Genomic DNA, 17,067 nt, shown 5'->3' on the forward strand with positions numbered 1-17,067 from the left:
TGGATCATTGAAGTTGGAAGGGGCCTGAAAGCCCACCTCGTTTTAGTCTCTCACGTTACAGGCTTTGTGAAAGAAAAGGCTTTGAAGGGCTGCGCCTGGGGCAGCCTTAGAATCAACTCTCAGGTTGCTTTGTCCCCCTTCTGTGACTTGGCTTAGATCACTTCTGAGCCTCAGTTTCCTCATTCATGTAATGAGGCTACGCTAATGCCTACCTCCTGGGTTTCTTGTGAGGGCAAATGATGTAATCGGGCCTTCGATGTGGGAGAAATTAGTAGGTAGGTGTTCAGTTAATGTCAGTGCTTCTGTTCTCTTCCCCTTGATCTTTTCCTCATGGAATCTAGTTCCTCAAACAGTTCATTTCTCCCCAAGAGGCTATGAATTCCAGGAGGCCAGGAACTCCATTAAAGCCTTGGGTTCCCCCCCACCCCCACCCCCGCACCTATGACAGTGCCTGGCATTGACCAATGAGATTCCCAATTGACCGGTGTTGTGCAAGGGAGCAGGCAGCCCTGCCTTCAGGGAGGAGGGCCCCTCACAGCTGGCTTGGCTGGGACTCCGCGGCCGGTTTCACAGAAGCACACGAGCCACGGGGAGGTTTCTGGGACTTTAATTTTTACTCTTTATTTTTTAAAAGCCAGTAAAGATGGGCAAACGCTCGGTCCCTTTTGGGCTGCACTCCTCCCCGCCCGCCTCCCCCAGCCCCTCCCACCTGCCGGCTGCTCAGCATCACCTGGGCTGAAAAACACCACCCCGCTGGACAGTGCCCTCCACTGCGCAGGCTCCAGCGCCTGCCGCGGGGCGGTCTCAGGAAAGGAAGGGCCCGGGGCCGGGGAGAGGTGGGGGTCCTGCAGCCCCTCCCTGCAGGGGCCTCTCCCTTCCTGCGTGGGGTACCCCAGTTGGAGAAGCCGGGGGTTCTGAAGTCCCTTCCAGCCCTGCCATCCCTTCCCTCTCCCCGGGTGATCTTGCCCTTGTATCAGCACCGAGGGCAGCCCAAGGGGGCGGCTCTGGGGTGCAGCACCGACCCCTAGGATTCTCTCAACTTTTCTCTGCCTCTTCCTCTCTCTTTCCCAGCCGGGGTGGTGGGGGTGGGGTGGGGGGTGGGGTTCTAGTCGCTCCCTCTTCTGGGGGAATCCCCGCTGAGGGCAAAGTGGAGAAAGGAGACCAGGAGAACCTTTCCCTCCAGGGGTGTGATCCTTGAGTTAGGATGTCAGAGGCGTTTCTTCTTCGCTGGGACCCACTTCCCCTCCCGGAGGTGGATTTCCTCCAGTCCAGGTCCTGTATTTAGTTCTGGCCTCTCAAGTGGGATCCTTCCTGTGCCAAGGTCTGAGGAGGGAACCCGGACGTGCTATCTTTTCTTCTGCAGTCGGCCAGTAGCCCATCTGGACCCAGCACCCTGGTCTCCCAACTCCGAGGGTGGAAGGGAGACCTCTGCCCAGGCCGACTGCCTCACTGGGGGTGCCCCCCCCGCCCCGCCCCGCCCCGCCACCCAAATCACAGTGGCACGTGTGGGACCCCACAGCCAGTTTCCTGGCTTTGGAGCCAGGTCGCTTCCATCCACCTGTGCGCTCACGAGTTTGCGGGGCTGGCAGGTCAAGGCCTGGGCCCCCAGAGGTGCAGAAAGGCCCAGAGGTGCCAGGGCTCGGGCCGCGTTTGTACGTCCCTCCTCCCTCAGCTAGACCGGCCCCTTCACCACCACCTCCGCCCCCGGTCCTCCCCCTTCTCTCCCCCCCCCCTCCCTCCACGTCGGCGCCGGGGGAGCCCTCGGCCCTGGGACCCCCCACCCCACCCGCAGGGCAGGGGAGGGACTGCGGTCGGGCCTCTGCTGAGACGCGGGGGTGGGGGCGGGCGAGGGGGGCGTCACACGCTGTGCGCGCCCAGGCTGAGCACCGAGAAGGCGGCACGGTGCTTGCGCAGCAGCAGCCGGATCTTCTCGTCGTCCGAGTCGGGGTCCAGCGGCTTGTTGTACTCGTCGTCCTCGTTTTCCGAGGCCGCGCGCTCCCCGCTCGCGCCTGCACCGCCCGGGGCCCGAGGCGTGGAGGACGAGGGCTCCAGCGCGCTCTTCTTCCGCCACTTGGTCCTTCGGTTCTGGAACCACACCTGGGAGGAGAAGGAGCCCGAGGGTCGTGCGCACACAGCACACACAGGGTCCCCCTCCAGGAGGTGACTCCACTCAGCGGCAAGGACACTCGATCCTTATTTTTACAGTATAGTAAAATAAATGGCTCAGTAAAAGAACAGGTTGTAATATTCACACCGTTTTCTGGGGGAGAGGGTAAAATAAAAAATGTAAGTGCAGCAGCCCTTTCTGCTAAGCTCTAGCCCTCCCTGCGGTGTATTTTCCTTCTCCTTTGCCACGCGGGGCACTTGGATGGAAGAAGCCGAAATGGCCAGGCATTCAGTAGGTGCTCAAAAGTCATCCCTTCTTCAGTTTCATAGACCCTCACTGAACTTCCTGAATAATTTCTCTCTAATTACAAAAATAACATATTTTCATTGCTTACAATAGTTGAAGAGTGCAAAAAAGTACCTACAGAAGCAGAAAAATGCGCAAGAAGACCACATTTTTCTCTCCACTTCCATTCAACAGACCAGGAGGCTGCAGAAGTAGGTGACTGGAGATGCTAGTGGAACCCAGACCTGGGGTCCAACCTGCCCCTGTACTTCCCTCCTCTACCCTTGAATTCGTCACCATGTCACAGCGTGGAGCAGTTGTGACATACCTCAAAGCTTTCTTTTTTGGGGGGCCCCCACCCAAAGTCTCTCAGGAGAGATCTAACATCAAAGTTGCCCTCTGGGAGCCTGGTGGCAGGAGCCTGTTTGCTGACTTCAGACTCTGTGGCACGTATTGTGAGCATGGCCACTGCATCCGGCTTGGAGGCTTCCTACACCAGATATCCTATCTGAGCTTCATTTGGGTGGCCCTGGGAGGAGGCGTTATCTTTATTGGCAAACCAAGGCCAGCTCCTTCTGCTAGCCAATGCAGCAAGACCAAATACAGCCCTAACATGGCTCAGAGGCTGACTCCTGATCTGGGCCAGAGGCTGCCATCAGCTCTTGAAATTTCTTCTGGTCAATGCAGTGCAGAGGAGGGGAAAGCATTAGGTTGGCGCCCCTCGGATCTGGGCTTGATCCCCAACTCTGCACTTAACAGCCAGGTGACCTTGAGCAAGAGGCTCAGCTGAGACAGTTTCTTCATGTGTAAAGTGGGTAAGAAAACCTACATCAAGGGTGCTTTATGGATTAAATGGGCTCCTACACTCAAGGCTCTCATAACAGAGAGCAGTATTGACAGCCTTTTTTTTTTTTTTTTTTTTTTTTTGGTGATGGTGATTATCACCATCTCCAGGGTTAGGTGGGCAGGCAGTGCCCAAACAGCAGGAGAGCCAGGAGTTGCTGGGAGAGTGAGGCTGCCTCTCTTCCACTCTGTGGCATCCTGTCCTGGCAGGCTGCTCCCTGCAAGGCAGACACCTTCTCCCGCACAGACTCACCTTGACCTGCGACTCGGTCATCCCCAGTGAGTATGCCAGCCGTGCCCTCTCAGGGCCAGCCAGGTACTTGGTCTGTTCAAAGGTCTTCTCCAGGGCAAAGATCTGATGTCCCGTGAAGGTGGGCCGGGTGTGCTTTTTCTTGTGGATGCTGTCGCTCAGGGGGTCCGGGGCTGGCGGGAGGGAGAAAGTATGTGGTTAGCGGGATGAGCAGGGGTCCCAGCCCTGTCCTGAATCTCCCACTGGGCAAGCTCCTTCGCAGAGAAGCCACTGAGATTGTGGGGGCGTCGTGACACCACTAACCAAGCAGCATTCCTGGCGTTCTGACAATAGTGACTGTGGCGGCCTCTGCTGTGTCTGGATGGAGAGGGACCTCCAGAGGGCACCTGCCCCAGTCTATAGCATCTTAGGAGATAGAGGGAGCTTAAAACCTGCCCTGGTCTCATTCCTTGCTGTGTAATGTTTTCACTACTCAATAGGACTTTCTTCCCAGTCTCAGCGACACCAGGAAAGAGACCAGGCACCTTCCACCAACAATCGGGGCCCCAGGGGGTCTGGGAATTCCTCACTCCCTAATTCCCTGTTCTGGAGATCCCATTTTCTAGGTTTCTGAGAAAACCAAAGCCTTAAGCCCCAAGTTACTGCTCTCCCTTGTCACCAGGCCTAGAAGTCATGTGGCCTCAACCACACCTGAAGAGTTTGTAAGGAGGCTCAAGCCCCTGACCCCACCCAGCTAGGGCAGCTGTTCAGGCAGGAGCTGGGCTGGAGGGCTTCGGGGCTCAGGGGAAGGAGAAGGCCCACCTGTCGGGCCTTGTTCAGTGCAGCCCGACAGCCCATGTCACGTCTCCTCATGTTACAGGTGGGGAAACTGAGGCACCAAAAGGGGAAGAGACCTCCCAAGAGACCATCATCTGCAGTTCTCTCTCCTTTGTGTTAATTCAACCACTGACTCAGATATTTTCCTGTGTGTGGCTATGCACTTGGGATTGAAGAGTAGGGATGTGGAGAGAGAGTGTGTGGTGGGGGGGAGGGGACGATGGAGGTGTGAGGGACGGAGGCCTAAAGTATCCCCGAAACCACTTCCAAGAGATGAGGTCTTCGCCCGCATGGAACTCTCCATGTTTCAGGTTGAGTCAGCGGTGGGCGGTCAGGCAGTGTGACCGCCTGGAGAGGCATAGCAGATGGGGAGGCTGGTGCCCTTTGGTGGGGAGGGGGGTTCCTTGGTGGGCCCCAAGCTTCTACTGCAGTGGGGCAGCCCCGGCGTCAGAGAGAAGTGCAGGTTCCCTCCGCCTCTGCCCCTGCCTGATCCTGGCTGGGCCTCTGTGGCCCAAAGATGGCTCCTTCAGCCACCGTCACCTTCCCTGCCTCCCAGGTGAGCCTCACCTGCCTGTGCACGACCTGCCACCCCCTCCTGGCCCCGACTGGCATCGCGGGGGCCCTGCACCAGTCCTCTGAAAACAGGTCTGCGGATGGCAGGGCAAGGAGACCCCCCCCACAACAACTACAGCCAAGTCTAGCTTGACTCAGCGGCTGTTCCTGGAGTCTGGGCTGTTGTCGCTCCTCCTGTTGACATAAGCCCTGCGGAGGACGGTGGGAAGCCGGCCTCCTTGAACACAGGCAAGACCAAGACGGGGTCAGAGTGCAGCCTGTGTCCCTGAATGGTGTCAGGGCATGCGTGGGCTCTCTGGGAAGGTGATGCTGCAGCAGCTTCTCACTGGGGACTGCACTTGCTTGCTTTGGATGAAGAAGTGACATGGGCTCCCAGTGGGAGAAGGAAGGTGAGCTACCAGCCGGACGCTGCACAGGGCAAACGTAGGCTATCTGGCCTTCTCCAGACCTGGAGACCCCCAGGTTCCCTAGGAGGGCGGCTGAGACAGCAGCTGGTAAGGGTGGGGGGTGAGGGGTGTGGCGCCTGCCCGGATGGGGTGGGCCAGGGAGGGGACAAGTCATTCCTGCACTGAGATGGGACGTGGATCCAGGTGTCTGATGGCTGAGGAGAGGTGGACGGCAGGTATGGACCACCCCGTGAGTGTTCCCTGCCCACACCTCCTCCTGCCCTGATCCTGCAGTGCCCACCGCCTGCCTGCCCCGGGTGGGGGTGGAGCCTTGCCCTGTACTCACTGTTGCCGCACTGCCGCCCGCCTCGCCAGTCCTGGCCCGTGTCCGCCCAGCAGTTCCGGGTCCGGGTGGGGTACTCATTGCCAGCTTTGGGAAAATTCCCCACCTGGGGTCCATAGTAGACCCCCTGGGAGCCAAGTCCACCAAAGCCTGCCACGTGAGGGTAGCTGGAGAGGAGGCCGCTGTTCGGCGTGGCCACAGGTCTGCTCAGGATGTCTGTGATCCCATGGGGGGTCCCGGCGGCCAGCTGGGGGCCCAGCCCCGGAGGGCTGAGCTTGTAGAAGGAGTTCTGCACCGAGTACTGGCACACGGGGGCCTTCATCTCCGAGAACTGGGCCAGTGGCGTGTTGTTCAGCAGGAATGTGCCCTGCAGGTTGGACTCCATGATCTTCGGGTTGGGGTGAGGGGAGGTGAGAAGCCCAAATCCAGGCTCCTAAAGCCAGAGACCCCAAGCTCTGACCCAGAAGCCCATGGCAGGTTTGAAGGGTCAAAAGCGGCCGAGCCCCAGATTGCCCTCCCACCTAAGATATCCGGCCCAGCCCTGGCCTGGGGACCTGGCACCTGCGTCAGCTCCTCGGAAGTCAGGTGCTTCTGGGGCAGGTGAGAGGCCTCACCAGCGCCCCTTCCCTCTCTGTCTGTCTGTCCTGGAGAAAGGCGGCTCCCCACGCCTCAGCTCAGACCCCTTCTCTGCCTCTGAGTCTGGGGACCCTCCATGAGAAGTTTTAAGTTCAGAGAAGCAACATTTCCCTGATAAAGATATGGCCCATTAGAATACAGACCGGAGACTGGCTGAGCTATGAGAGGCGCGGCGCCATTGGTCGAAACCCACACGGGCCTCACATTGGCTTTTCCAAGACAAATTGCACTTTGAAAGATTGACTGTAAAATCAGCCAGGGTGTGTGTGTGTGTGTGTGTGTGTGTGTGAGAGAGAGAGAGAGAGAGAGAGAGAGAGAGAATGAGCTCTGGAAGCTCTGTTCATTCTCAGAGGGTCTTTCTGCTCCTGATCCCCCAAGTCAGCTCCTGGTCCCCCAAGTCCAGCTTCTAGGAAAAAGTGGCTGTGGGGGGCCTGGGGCTCCTGAGGCAGCTGGAAATCCCAGTTCCAGCAGCTGCTCCCCTGAGGGTGAGGAGGCCAGGCTCAGGGGTCGCTGTCCTGGGGTGCACGGGCCCCTTTACATGCAGATGCCCAAGCCACTGCGGAGTGTGGAGTCTGAGCGTGGATGCTTCTCTTCCCTCTTCCGAGCTGGAACGGGTAAGTGGGGAGGCTGGGCTCTGGGGTGGTGGGGGGTGGGGGTGTGAAGCTCTGTGGCCCGCCTGAGAGCCTGGCAGTGGGGGTCTGCCAGGCAGATTGGGGCAGGCGGTGGGAGTGGAGCAGCACTGCATGTGTATTCTCTTCCCACCTCTGCCTCCGAGCAGCCTTCCCTGATTCCCTCTGTCATCCCATCTTCCTCCTGCGAGGAATCACCTGTGCATCTGCTGGAGTTATGGCCATGTTCTGTCTGGCTTGGCACCTGGGTTGGAAAGCTTTGGTGGCTGAGATGGCTGTTGATTCAGTGGCGGGTCTCCATTGCAGGCACTTTGTTAGTGCTCAGTCACTATTGGATGGATGGGACTAGGCTGAGTTGCAGAGCACCCATATGTCTTTTATTCTAATGAATTTTTATAATACACAAGGCTCTACTGGGGGCTATCATCCATTGTACAAACAGGGAAACCAGGGTAAATACCCAGTTGTTTCTGTATGGGGCAGCATCCTTTCTTGTGGTCCTTGTGGTGGTTGTTGTTTTGTTTTTTGTTTGTTTGTTTTTAGTAGAAACTAACATGCTACTGGTCTGAACATTTAAAATGACAGGAAAATAGTGATTGCCAGATAGATTAGATAGACTTCTGTCCCTTCTCTGCCTGGCAGTTCCAAATCCTTTCCTGATCAGGCCGTGGGCTCCTTGGTTCTCTCACCACCCCCTGGTCCCACTTTGGCAGGTGGGACCTGCCTACGAAGGCCTTTTCCTGGGCCCAGAACTCCGGGTGGTGGTGTTCTCCTCTCACACAGAGCCACACTCTCCCTGAGCTGCTGTTATCTGCTCCGGTAGAACTGGCTGCTCTGGGCCATGTTCTCTGTAGTGTAAATGATGTAGGTTAATTCGAGAAAGACCTCACACAGGCTGTGGAGGTTATTTCTCTGGAAGTTTAGACTAAAAACAAGAAACAAGGTTCTTATTCATCTGAGTTGGCTGTGTTACCAAGCTGCCTGGAGTTCAGGGAAACTTTAATTCCCATTCCCAGCGTTGCCGCCTGGCCCCACCCAGACAACCGTGATCCTGAAAATGTGATTTTGAAAACCCTCTGGATGATGCGGTGGCACAGTCGGCTGGTCCCTTGGCCTGGGTGGCTTTTCTGATACTGAGAGAGAAGCTACAGATTCAGAGCGAGGGCTGGCAGTGCTCCTAGGACCCTGTGACTGTGACTTGGTCACCCCCTAATGATGGGAACATGTGAGGAAGAAAAGCTACAGCAAACGATTTGATCCTTATTTACTGCCAAGCTTGCCAAAGGCTTCGTGTTTGGGAATCCCAGGATGACAAAACGAAGAGACTTTAGCAATTTTTTTTAATCCATTCCCCCATTTGACAGATGAGAAAACTGAGGCCAGCTTGGTGACCACCCTTGCTTGAAGTGTTAGGAACTAGTTAGGAACAGGACGATTTTCTTAAAAGCTCTTGAACTTTGGTGGCATTGAGGGCAGGGGCCAGACCCCTTCACAGGGGGGTCTTGGGGGAGTCCCCCTTAGTGTATGCCAGCCATGCACCCTGGGAGTTTGTGGTACCCGCCTCCATCTACCTTGGACTTGCCCCCATCTCAGGGTAATGCTTAGGAGACAGAATTCTGTTCTTTCAGCCCCAGGGGTTTGAAGCCTCTGGGCTTCTCCCAGAGTGGGCGGTTCTGATGCAGGGGCTGCCCAGGTATGGGGGGAGTGGGCACCTCCCTGAGATGCAGGTCTCCCTGATGACTGATCCCACCCCCAGACTCCTTCGGGGCCCCAACCCAGGCTTCACTCCTGTCCCAGCACCTCAAATTCCCCCAGGACGAGCCGGGAAGGAGAGATGGAGCCCTGTGCCATGAGTCAATTTCTTTATTAATTTTGACATTTGTTCAGCTGGTGTAGGGAGAATGGTCTATACATCAGAGTGGGGGGGGGGTTCTCTCCCCATAACAGAGCATTTGGGAGGGAGTCAAGAAAAGAGTCATTTTCATAACAATTAAAAAAATCAAGGTAATTCCAAAACTTCTAAAAAGCGTCTAATGTGCAGACTGCAGCATTCTCTAGGCATCGTGTGGAGACCCCAAACTCCTCCCCTAACAGCTCCTACTAGCAACTGGAGCGCGCAGCCATGCCGCCGAGGGCCTGGGGCCGGCGGGCCAAGCAGCCATGCCAGACGCAGCGGAAGGTGCCAAAGCATAGCCTGGAGCCGCGGGGCCCACGCTGGGCTCTACGAGGGGCCACGGGGGGCGGGGGACTGGGGACGGCGGCCTGCGGGGGACGGCGCGGGATCGAGGACGGGAGGCGAGCCCTGCGCCTGTCTTCCCGGGGCGGGCGGGCGCCCGGCCGACGCGGAGAAGCGCCGCGCTCCTGCGCCCCGCCGCGGGGTCGAAGGCGTGGGGGGCCGGGGCCGCGCCTCCCGGGACACAGCCCTCGGAGCACGCTTGGCGCCCCCTGCGCCCGGGCCGCCCCCTGCCCCCCCGAAAGCAAAGCGCAAGCCGCCCGGTCCAAGCGGAGCGCCTCGGCCGGCCCCGGGCGCGTGGGGCCTGCGGCCTCCGCCGGGAGACCTGTGCGCTGGTGACAGGCACCAGGGCCGTGGGGGCTCGGTCGTGAGGGAGCTTCTGTGCTACTTGGAAGGTTTGATGTGTCTGAGGACACCTCAGAGGAGAGGCAGGGAGGAAGGTGACAGGACGTCCACAAACAAAGGCTCTTGTGAGCGAGAAGAGCCTGCCAGTCTCTCTCCGGGCCCTAGAGGGCGCCCGCCGCGCAGGGCGGGGCGGATTGTGCTGATTCGGGCCTCGCTCTGCCAGAGGCTCTAGTGTATCTTTAAGGCTCTTCCCTGGTGGCACCGAGGCGAGGAACAGCCAGCTGTCTGCTTCCTTCCTGCTCTGACCGAGGGCCTGGACTAGGAGGGGCTCCGTCCTAGCCCGGGGCCTCCAGGTGGCCAGCTGCTCTCTCCTCCTCCGGCTCTCCTCCCCCTGGGCCCGTGGTCAGGAGTGGGCCCCTCGCCCACCTCTCCGAGTGGGGCAGAGGGGCTTGGTCAGAGTGGGGGCACTGAGGCTGTCCGGCCTAGGCCCCCCATCCTGTGGGCTGCCTGGACTTAGAGCACCAAGTTGGCTCTGGGAGACCTTGGGGGTGGTGGCTGACTTCTAAGAACTGGCAGATACATTCAACTAGCCCTACTCCCTTCCTCTTTCACTGAAAGACAGGCTGTAGCTCCTTCTCCTGCAGCCTGGAGAAGTCCTCAGGAGCTGAGCTGTTAGTGCTTTGTACATACTGCTAAAGTGTTTCTATTGGTTTGCATAGTATTTATTGTTTTTCATATACACAAGGCTGATTACTGTACAGTTTACACTTTGAACACAGACTATGATATAAGTGCTTGAAGATATAGAAAACCTCCTCTCTATTGAACATGCTGGTGCAATCCTGGGACAGCCACCGGCCCGCCCCCAGCTGAGAGAGAAGACCCTTGCAGATGGGGCACTGGCTCCCTTTGAGCCCTACAGCTAAGCCTGGGGGTCCTCGCCTCTGATTCTTAAGTCCCTAACACAAGGAACCCTGAATGCACTCTTAAATTAATGATTTTCCATTGGAAGATGATTAATACTGAGACTGGCAGAGAGAGAGAGAGAGAGAGACAACATAAAAAAAATTCCAGTTTATCCACAGGAGAGTCTATACAGCTTCGGACGTCACAGTAAAATCTGTGTGTATACTGAGGAGAGGGAAGAGGTGCTTGTGTGCGTGTGTGCGTGTGCCTATGTGTGTGTCCTGAATGTCATATAGAGCTTTCTGGGAGGAGCGGCCCCCTGGGGAGGCGGAGGGGACGTCACAAATGGAATGGAGGTGTGTGGCGGTGGGGAAGGCTGGCAGGTGGGGACATGGGATTAAGGTGCCAAACTGATTTTGTGCCTTTTTTTTTTTCTTTCCAGGAAGCCCACATGGATTTCCTACAGATAAGGTTAAAAAAAAAAGTACCCTGTAACAAGTCAAAATTAAAATGATTTAAAAAAATATATCATCCCCAGCCACAAAAGAGCCCTTGTTCACTTTTGCATTCATGTGCTCTCTCGAGCTCGTTTTCTATCACTCTCTCTCTCTCCCCCCCTTCTTGAGGCATTTGTCCTGATTCCCAACAGAGATCCATCGTTGCTAGAGGCAGGATTGAGGACTGTAGGTCATGCGTCTACAGTCGGCCGTTCATGCGAATAGGAGACTAAAGGAAGTCCCTTACAGAGATCATGCCGTTAGCCTAGAGGAACAGTGCGCCACTCCTGCAGCCCTCTGCTCCAGCTCTCCTCTTGTGTGCATGGCAGAGTGTGTGTGAAGTTCAAGGGTTGGGTGTCGAGGTGTGATCCTGAGGGACACAAAGAGAGAAAGAGTTACTTAGAATGTAAAGATGCAGCTCCCAGCAAAACCCCCAAATGCTGAATATTGTGCTGGCTGCTTAGGCAGGGTCAGATTCAGGAGAAGCGGCCAGCCTCCCCCAGCAAGGCAATGCGGTGAAAGGCATTGAGCTCAGAGCCCCTGACCTTCCTGAAATACCAGCCTGCCTACTCCCACTCCCCAGCCCAGAGGCTGCCTCTTAGGCGTGGTTGCTCAAGCCTGCCCTGGTCCCCTGCCAAGTGGGCGACCTCCCCAGAAAGCCCTCCTGTGTGTGTGCTCTGTGCCTCGGAGAGGAGGCAGAAGGCTCCCATGCCCACAGTCGCCTGGGGAGAAATCCCCATGAGTAGATCCTTGTCCCTAGGAAAGGGGCCAAATTCATAAGCCAGGGCTTCTGCTAAAGAGGGTAGCGAGCCGTGCCCTCCATTTTTTCAGTTCAGCCAACACGCATTGATGTCTGTAAGTGCCAGTCCTGGGGACCAAGAGATGGAGCAGGCGTGAGCCTCAGGATCTCATGGCCCCAAGGGACGACAGTCTACAAGCTCTCACTGTCAGGTGCCTCTGGCTCTACTCCCCATGCCCCTCGCATGGACCAGCTCTGCAGCGGCAAAAGAGATCTTTGAAAAAATAGGTGCGTTCTCCCTAGGATATCATGTATCTTAGGCTGGTGGACAGCAGCTCTGCCTGCAGAGTGAAGTCCCAATTCCGCAGCCCGGGATTCACAAGGAGACACCACTCCTGCCACCCCATGGAGCCTCCTCCTCCAACCTGGGGTGAGAACTCCGTGTTTCCAAGACTGGCCACTCAGGATTCTGTCTGCGGGACCTTGGGATGGATGGCGAAAAGGAGCACACATAAATAAGGCGGAGCTGACCATCTCCTGGGCAGGGTAGGAAGTGACAGAGAAAGGCAGAAACTCATTCTGCGGCAGAGCTGTCCCCAGACAGGGAGCTGCCCTGGGCCCTACAGGTGATGTGGTTAGGAAGGAAGCTGGAGGCGGTCAAGGTGAACTCAACCCTGAGTGGTTCTCCAGGGATGGGAGGGTGCTGCTAGGTTCCATGCCAGAGGCTGCTACAAAGCGGAACAGCAGGCCTTCTAATGCTGTGGCTCAAAAGCGCTGTCGCCCTGGAGGGCAAGACTCTTCCATCACTGCCTGGGCTTCCCTGTCGGCCAAGCTGGTCTCCTCGGAGCCCTCCAAACCTCCAGTGCCCTGCAGCTTCCTGCCTAGTTCGAGGCTCATGGATGCCATCCAGTTCCCTCTCTGCTGAAGCTCTGCTCACCACCTTCAAGACCTCTCCTCCAGGGAGCCTCCCTGATAACTCCAGCGCCTTCTCATTTCTCTCCCCTCAGCTCTGGAAGCTCCCTGCTGCCTCTGCTACCTTTTATTCAGAGAGATCACAGGGTGTAGTGGTTAAGAGCAGGAACTTTGAAGCCAGCCAGGTTGCCTGAGTTCATATCCTGTCTCTGCCAATTTCCTTGGTCATGTTACTTGCACTCTCTGTGACTCAGTTTCCTCTGCTATAAAATGAGGGCAATAATAGGATGTACCTCATTAGATTGTGGTGATGTTTCAAAGAGCTACAAAATGCTTGGGACAGTGTATGTGGATGTCAACCCTGACTAGGCTCTCTGGAAATGCTGCTGTCCTCGTGCTCTTTCCTGGGTCACAACTGCAGCATCTCCCTGGCTGGGGTAGAAACACTCTGAGGATAAAGGCCAGGCCTTACCCTTCCCAGTGGTTCGTCCCCTAGCATCACCCCAGTGCTAAGCACGCCTCAAACAAGAGACATCTTAAAGTCTTGAGCCTAGGGAAAAGAGCTTACCACTTCCGCTTTTCTGCCCAGACACAGAGCAGAGGAGACAGGTGAGGCCTTAGAGATGATTCTATGGCAAATGCTCGTCTCGTCTTTGGGTAAACTGAGACTCCGGGAGGAGTAGTGAGGGGGCGAGTGGGAGTACCCAGTGGTGGCAGGTGGTAGGACTGGAAGGCAAGTCTCCTGACTGCCCTGGACCTTCCACTACCCTGCACCTCTTGTTCCAGGGGTGCCCGAGGGAAAGGTTTCACCTTCTAGAGCGCAGAAAACAGCCCCTGCCCACTCCCAGTGACAGTGCTGCTCAGTGCCTGTCCCAGTCCATCTGCCCCCACCCTACCCAGTGTCTGTGGCCCTCCCCTCCAGCTTCCCCAGCCCCAGACTCATATCCCTGCAATGGCTAGGGAGTAGGGTGGACTGTAAGTTAAACAGCAAAATGAAACATGACCCCTTGCCTTCCTGCCCCTTTGGCCATTGAGATTACTAATTGCTTAACTTTTAAACTTCCTAAAACACTCCACTGTCAGAGCTAACACAAGTTCTTGCAACCACAGTGTCTGAATGGAAAGCGTCTCTTAAGAAAGAAGACAAGAGGGGAGCCTGGGTGGCTCAGCCGGTGAAGCATCCGACTCTTGATTTCTGCTCTGGTCATGATCTGTTTGTGGGTTCGAGCCCTGCATCGGGCTCTGTGCTGACAGTGCAGAGCCTGCCTGGGATTCTCTCTCTCTCCATTTCTCTCTGCCCCTCCCCTGCTGACTCTCTCAAAATGAATAAACTTAAAAAAAAAAAAAAAAGGGAAACAAAAAGCAGCAGCTGTGTGCCACAGCTTCCTGAGAGTCTCAGAAGCTAGAGCCACACAGACACAGAGGAATGCCAAGGCCCGGTGCCTGCCCAGGATGCGGGCAGCCCAGAGTGCTACGGGCTGCCCCCGCACAGCCTTCCAGCCACCCATGCCACACTGTTGCTCTCGCACAACTGACACCCAATTCTTAGACCTACATACTTGGGCACAAAGCAAAACCCACTAGCTGCTACTGTCACGCACAGTCAGGCCTTAACTCCACAGCAGTTCTGTGGCTTCTTACCCACCTCCAGGAAGCAGCCCCCTCCACCTGCCAGGCCTTAGATACAGAATCCTTCTCAAGATGGGAGTGACTGGGAGGAATCAGACGGGTAAGGGGGGTTGATTCAGGTCTCACCTGGAATGGGGGTGTTCTGCTATCTTTGAACAAACTATAAACCATCATTCCTTTCGGCCCATTTTTCAATATCATACCTACAATTGTGCTGCATCACCTCTAGGAGGTTTGGAAGGAAAACCAAAATTGGTCAGATCTCATTCTTCCATACACATAAAAATTACTTGAGAAGCTTGACGCAGAATCCTGAGTTCCAGGATTTTAATTCAGTAGGTCAGGGGCAGGACTGGGAATGCGCCTTTTAACCTGCCTCTTGGATGATGGTGACGCAGGATGTCGATGACACTTTGAGACACGGTTGGGTGCACATTTGACAATGTATATGGCCTTTCACAAACATGAAAGGCCCCCTCCATCATGGTCACCATCCTACGAGAGAAGAGTGGCATCACTACTATACTATGGCTAAGGAAGCCAAGGCGTGGCGAGACCGGCTGACCTGCTACGTCATGCTACAGTCCCGTGTGCGCTGAGTGCAGGTGTCCTTCACCCTTCACGACAGCCTGCCCAGTTGCCATGACTATTTCTAAACCTTTCTACTGAGGTGAAAGGGACTATGTGCAATCTCTCTCATGGGGGTGGAGGCTCAGGACAGTCAAATGACTAATGCAAGGCATCGGATCTGGAGAAAAAGGATGAGTCAGGCCGTGAATCTAGACTCCTAAGTCCCAGCTTTCACTCTCTCTGAAACAAAGAGTCAGTTCTTGCCCTGTGCAGTGGTCATGTTCCAGAAAGTTGCCAATACTGATCCACTGCTCTCAAGGAAAATGCCTAGTTAGGTTCCTGTGAACCTCTAGTGGCCACATCTTTGTTAGACAATGAATACGTAACCTTGATTTATGCTTCTGTATAGGCACCTTATTTAATACATATTGTTGATTCCTTAACGTTGAACCCACCACCAAAACAGTGCTCTAACTCATGGCCAGTGAATCCTATCTAACGTACGTCTTTGTCCCTGTAGGGCACATCACAGCCTTCTTGCTCTTAGGAAGACCATTTTAAACAGCTCTTAGGAGCCATTTTAAACAGCAAAATCAACAACAAGCACAAAAATGCAAAAAACATGGCACTCAACAACAGCCTGCAAAAAGGACACCCGTTCATAGCATGAGCTCCATTAGGGGGGCAGACTGGCGTCTTGTTCGCCCTCAGCTGGGAACGTGCGCCAGGGCGACTCCAATTTCTTGCCACGGTGTGTGTGTCTGTGAGCGACCGTGAAAGCACCGTGAGTGTGGGTTTGGGGGTTGCCATAAATATTCGCCAGTAGGCAAATTTGCCAGTGTGGAATCCACGAGTCCCAAGGGCTGACGGTACATGCATGTGAGTGGGTGGCAGTAAGTACTGAGGGTCAGAGGACCATCTGCCCTTCAACGTCTGCTCTGCAGCCCTAGTCTTGCTGGGGCCAGTGGGGGGGTGGGGGGTGGGGCACTGCAGGCCACTTGGGACTTGGGCAGGAGCCTGCCTCCACACTGGCTCCCTCCCCACTGTCCCCACCCAAACTTCCCTCGCCCGTTCTTAGCAGAGGCCCCGGCACTGTGCTGGAGCCAGGCTGCCTTGGTCTCCTGACACCCACGTGCACTGGTACAGAACCGTATCTCCTTTGGGAGTTTCAGCCACCCTTGCAGATCATGTACAGAAAATTAAAATGAAGAAATCTTAGGCTCCTCCCCTCCCCCTAAAAACCGGAGCCAAACAGAAGCTGAAAGGTAAGGCCGCTGCTGCCGCCACTACCATAGAGAAAACAAGGCGCAAGAGGACACTTTTCCTTCCACTCTCCGCTCCTTCAAATTATTTGTACTTTTGTATCCTTTCCGGGGCTCATCACGGTTAATCCACTAAGCCAGCAGCCTGGTGGGACCCCCTCGGCAGGGCCAGGGTTAAGACTGTGACCTCCTTAAGCTGCTGAGGAGTCAGGTCTAATTTTATCCTATAACTGGATCCGTAGTCCTCTTTTTTTTGCCCAAGTGCTGAGGTGTGTTGGGAAGCCCAGAGCCAGCACTTCTGGCGGCTTGGGAGGCAGTGGCCCTGCTTTTTGCTGAAGGCAGAAAGCCAGAGCCTGCTTTCCTCTTGGCCCAGAGCCACCACACCCTGGGGGTTGAAATGGCAAGAGGCTGGTTAGTGCTGTGCTGGGGCCAGAACACTTCCTTGCTTCCTGCCGACTCCCACCCCGATGCATCCTGTACTGAGCTGCCCCGAGCTGGGCACAGCAAACGGCCTCGGGGCAGCTCAGTACAGGATCCCTCAGGGAGGACGGAGGTCAGAGCTGGCCGCTGAAGCCCCCAGCACCGCACGGGCCCACTGGAGAGCCTTCGCTGCAGCGTCTTCATGGCCCTCCCTCATTGCAAATCACCGCACACCCCTGCTCCTCGGCCACGCATGCTCACGCACGCCATGCACCCATCCCTGACAGCCCTCCTAACTGGCTGGGAGATCGCCATCCACCCCCCGGGCCTGTTTGCTTCACCCTTTCCTAGAAAGCAACAGAGCGACGTGTCTCAAGAAACATCACAGAGAACTGGTGCCTTGGGTTCACAGGATTTTTGACGGGTCCCAGGTTCAAGAGTCAGTGTTGTTCTAGGTCTATCACTGCTGGAGCTCTTCCTGCAGACTTGCGTTGAAATGGCATAGCCTAGGCAGACTCTGCTGTGCTCCCCGAGACCTGTCCCCCCTCCTCCAGATCCCCATAGCTTGGCTTTCAGGATAATATCAGCTACTGAGATTTACTGAGTGCTTTCACTCATCAAGGCATTTTTTTCAAATCTGTATTTTTTGCACCCCCAGAGAGGTAATCAGCAGATGGTATTGTTTG

General features: G+C 55.9%; 2 protein-coding genes across 4 annotated transcripts in view; both read right to left on the bottom strand.

Annotated features, from left to right (window-relative positions):
- Positions 1-1,857: 1,857 nt before the first annotated feature.
- On the bottom strand, positions 1,858-5,988 carry NKX6-3 (NK6 homeobox 3). The gene is made up of 3 exons (XM_047090736.1): positions 5,607-5,988; positions 3,489-3,658; positions 1,858-2,097 (listed from the first exon to the last, which is right to left on the bottom strand). Exons 1-3 carry the CDS (start codon positions 5,986-5,988, stop codon positions 1,858-1,860), a joined length of 792 nt encoding a protein of 263 aa, XP_046946692.1.
- A 2,728-nt stretch (positions 5,989-8,716) lies between these two features.
- The window catches only part of ANK1 (ankyrin 1), a 107,400-nt gene continuing 99,049 nt past the window's right edge, over positions 8,717-17,067 (bottom strand). For all 3 annotated transcript variants that reach the window (XM_047090815.1, XM_047090819.1, XM_047090816.1), the window contains one exon: positions 8,717-11,219. In XM_047090815.1, coding sequence (XP_046946771.1) covers positions 11,193-11,219 — 27 coding nt within the window. In that variant the 3' untranslated portion in view covers positions 8,717-11,192. The remainder of the gene's footprint in view (positions 11,220-17,067) is intronic.

The sequence above is a fragment of the Lynx rufus genome, unplaced genomic scaffold (genome assembly GCF_022079265.1).
Source record: "Lynx rufus isolate CCGP_SWC_20201006 ecotype Redwood Valley unplaced genomic scaffold, mLynRuf1.p SCAF_3, whole genome shotgun sequence".
NCBI lineage: Eukaryota > Metazoa > Chordata > Mammalia > Carnivora > Felidae > Lynx > Lynx rufus.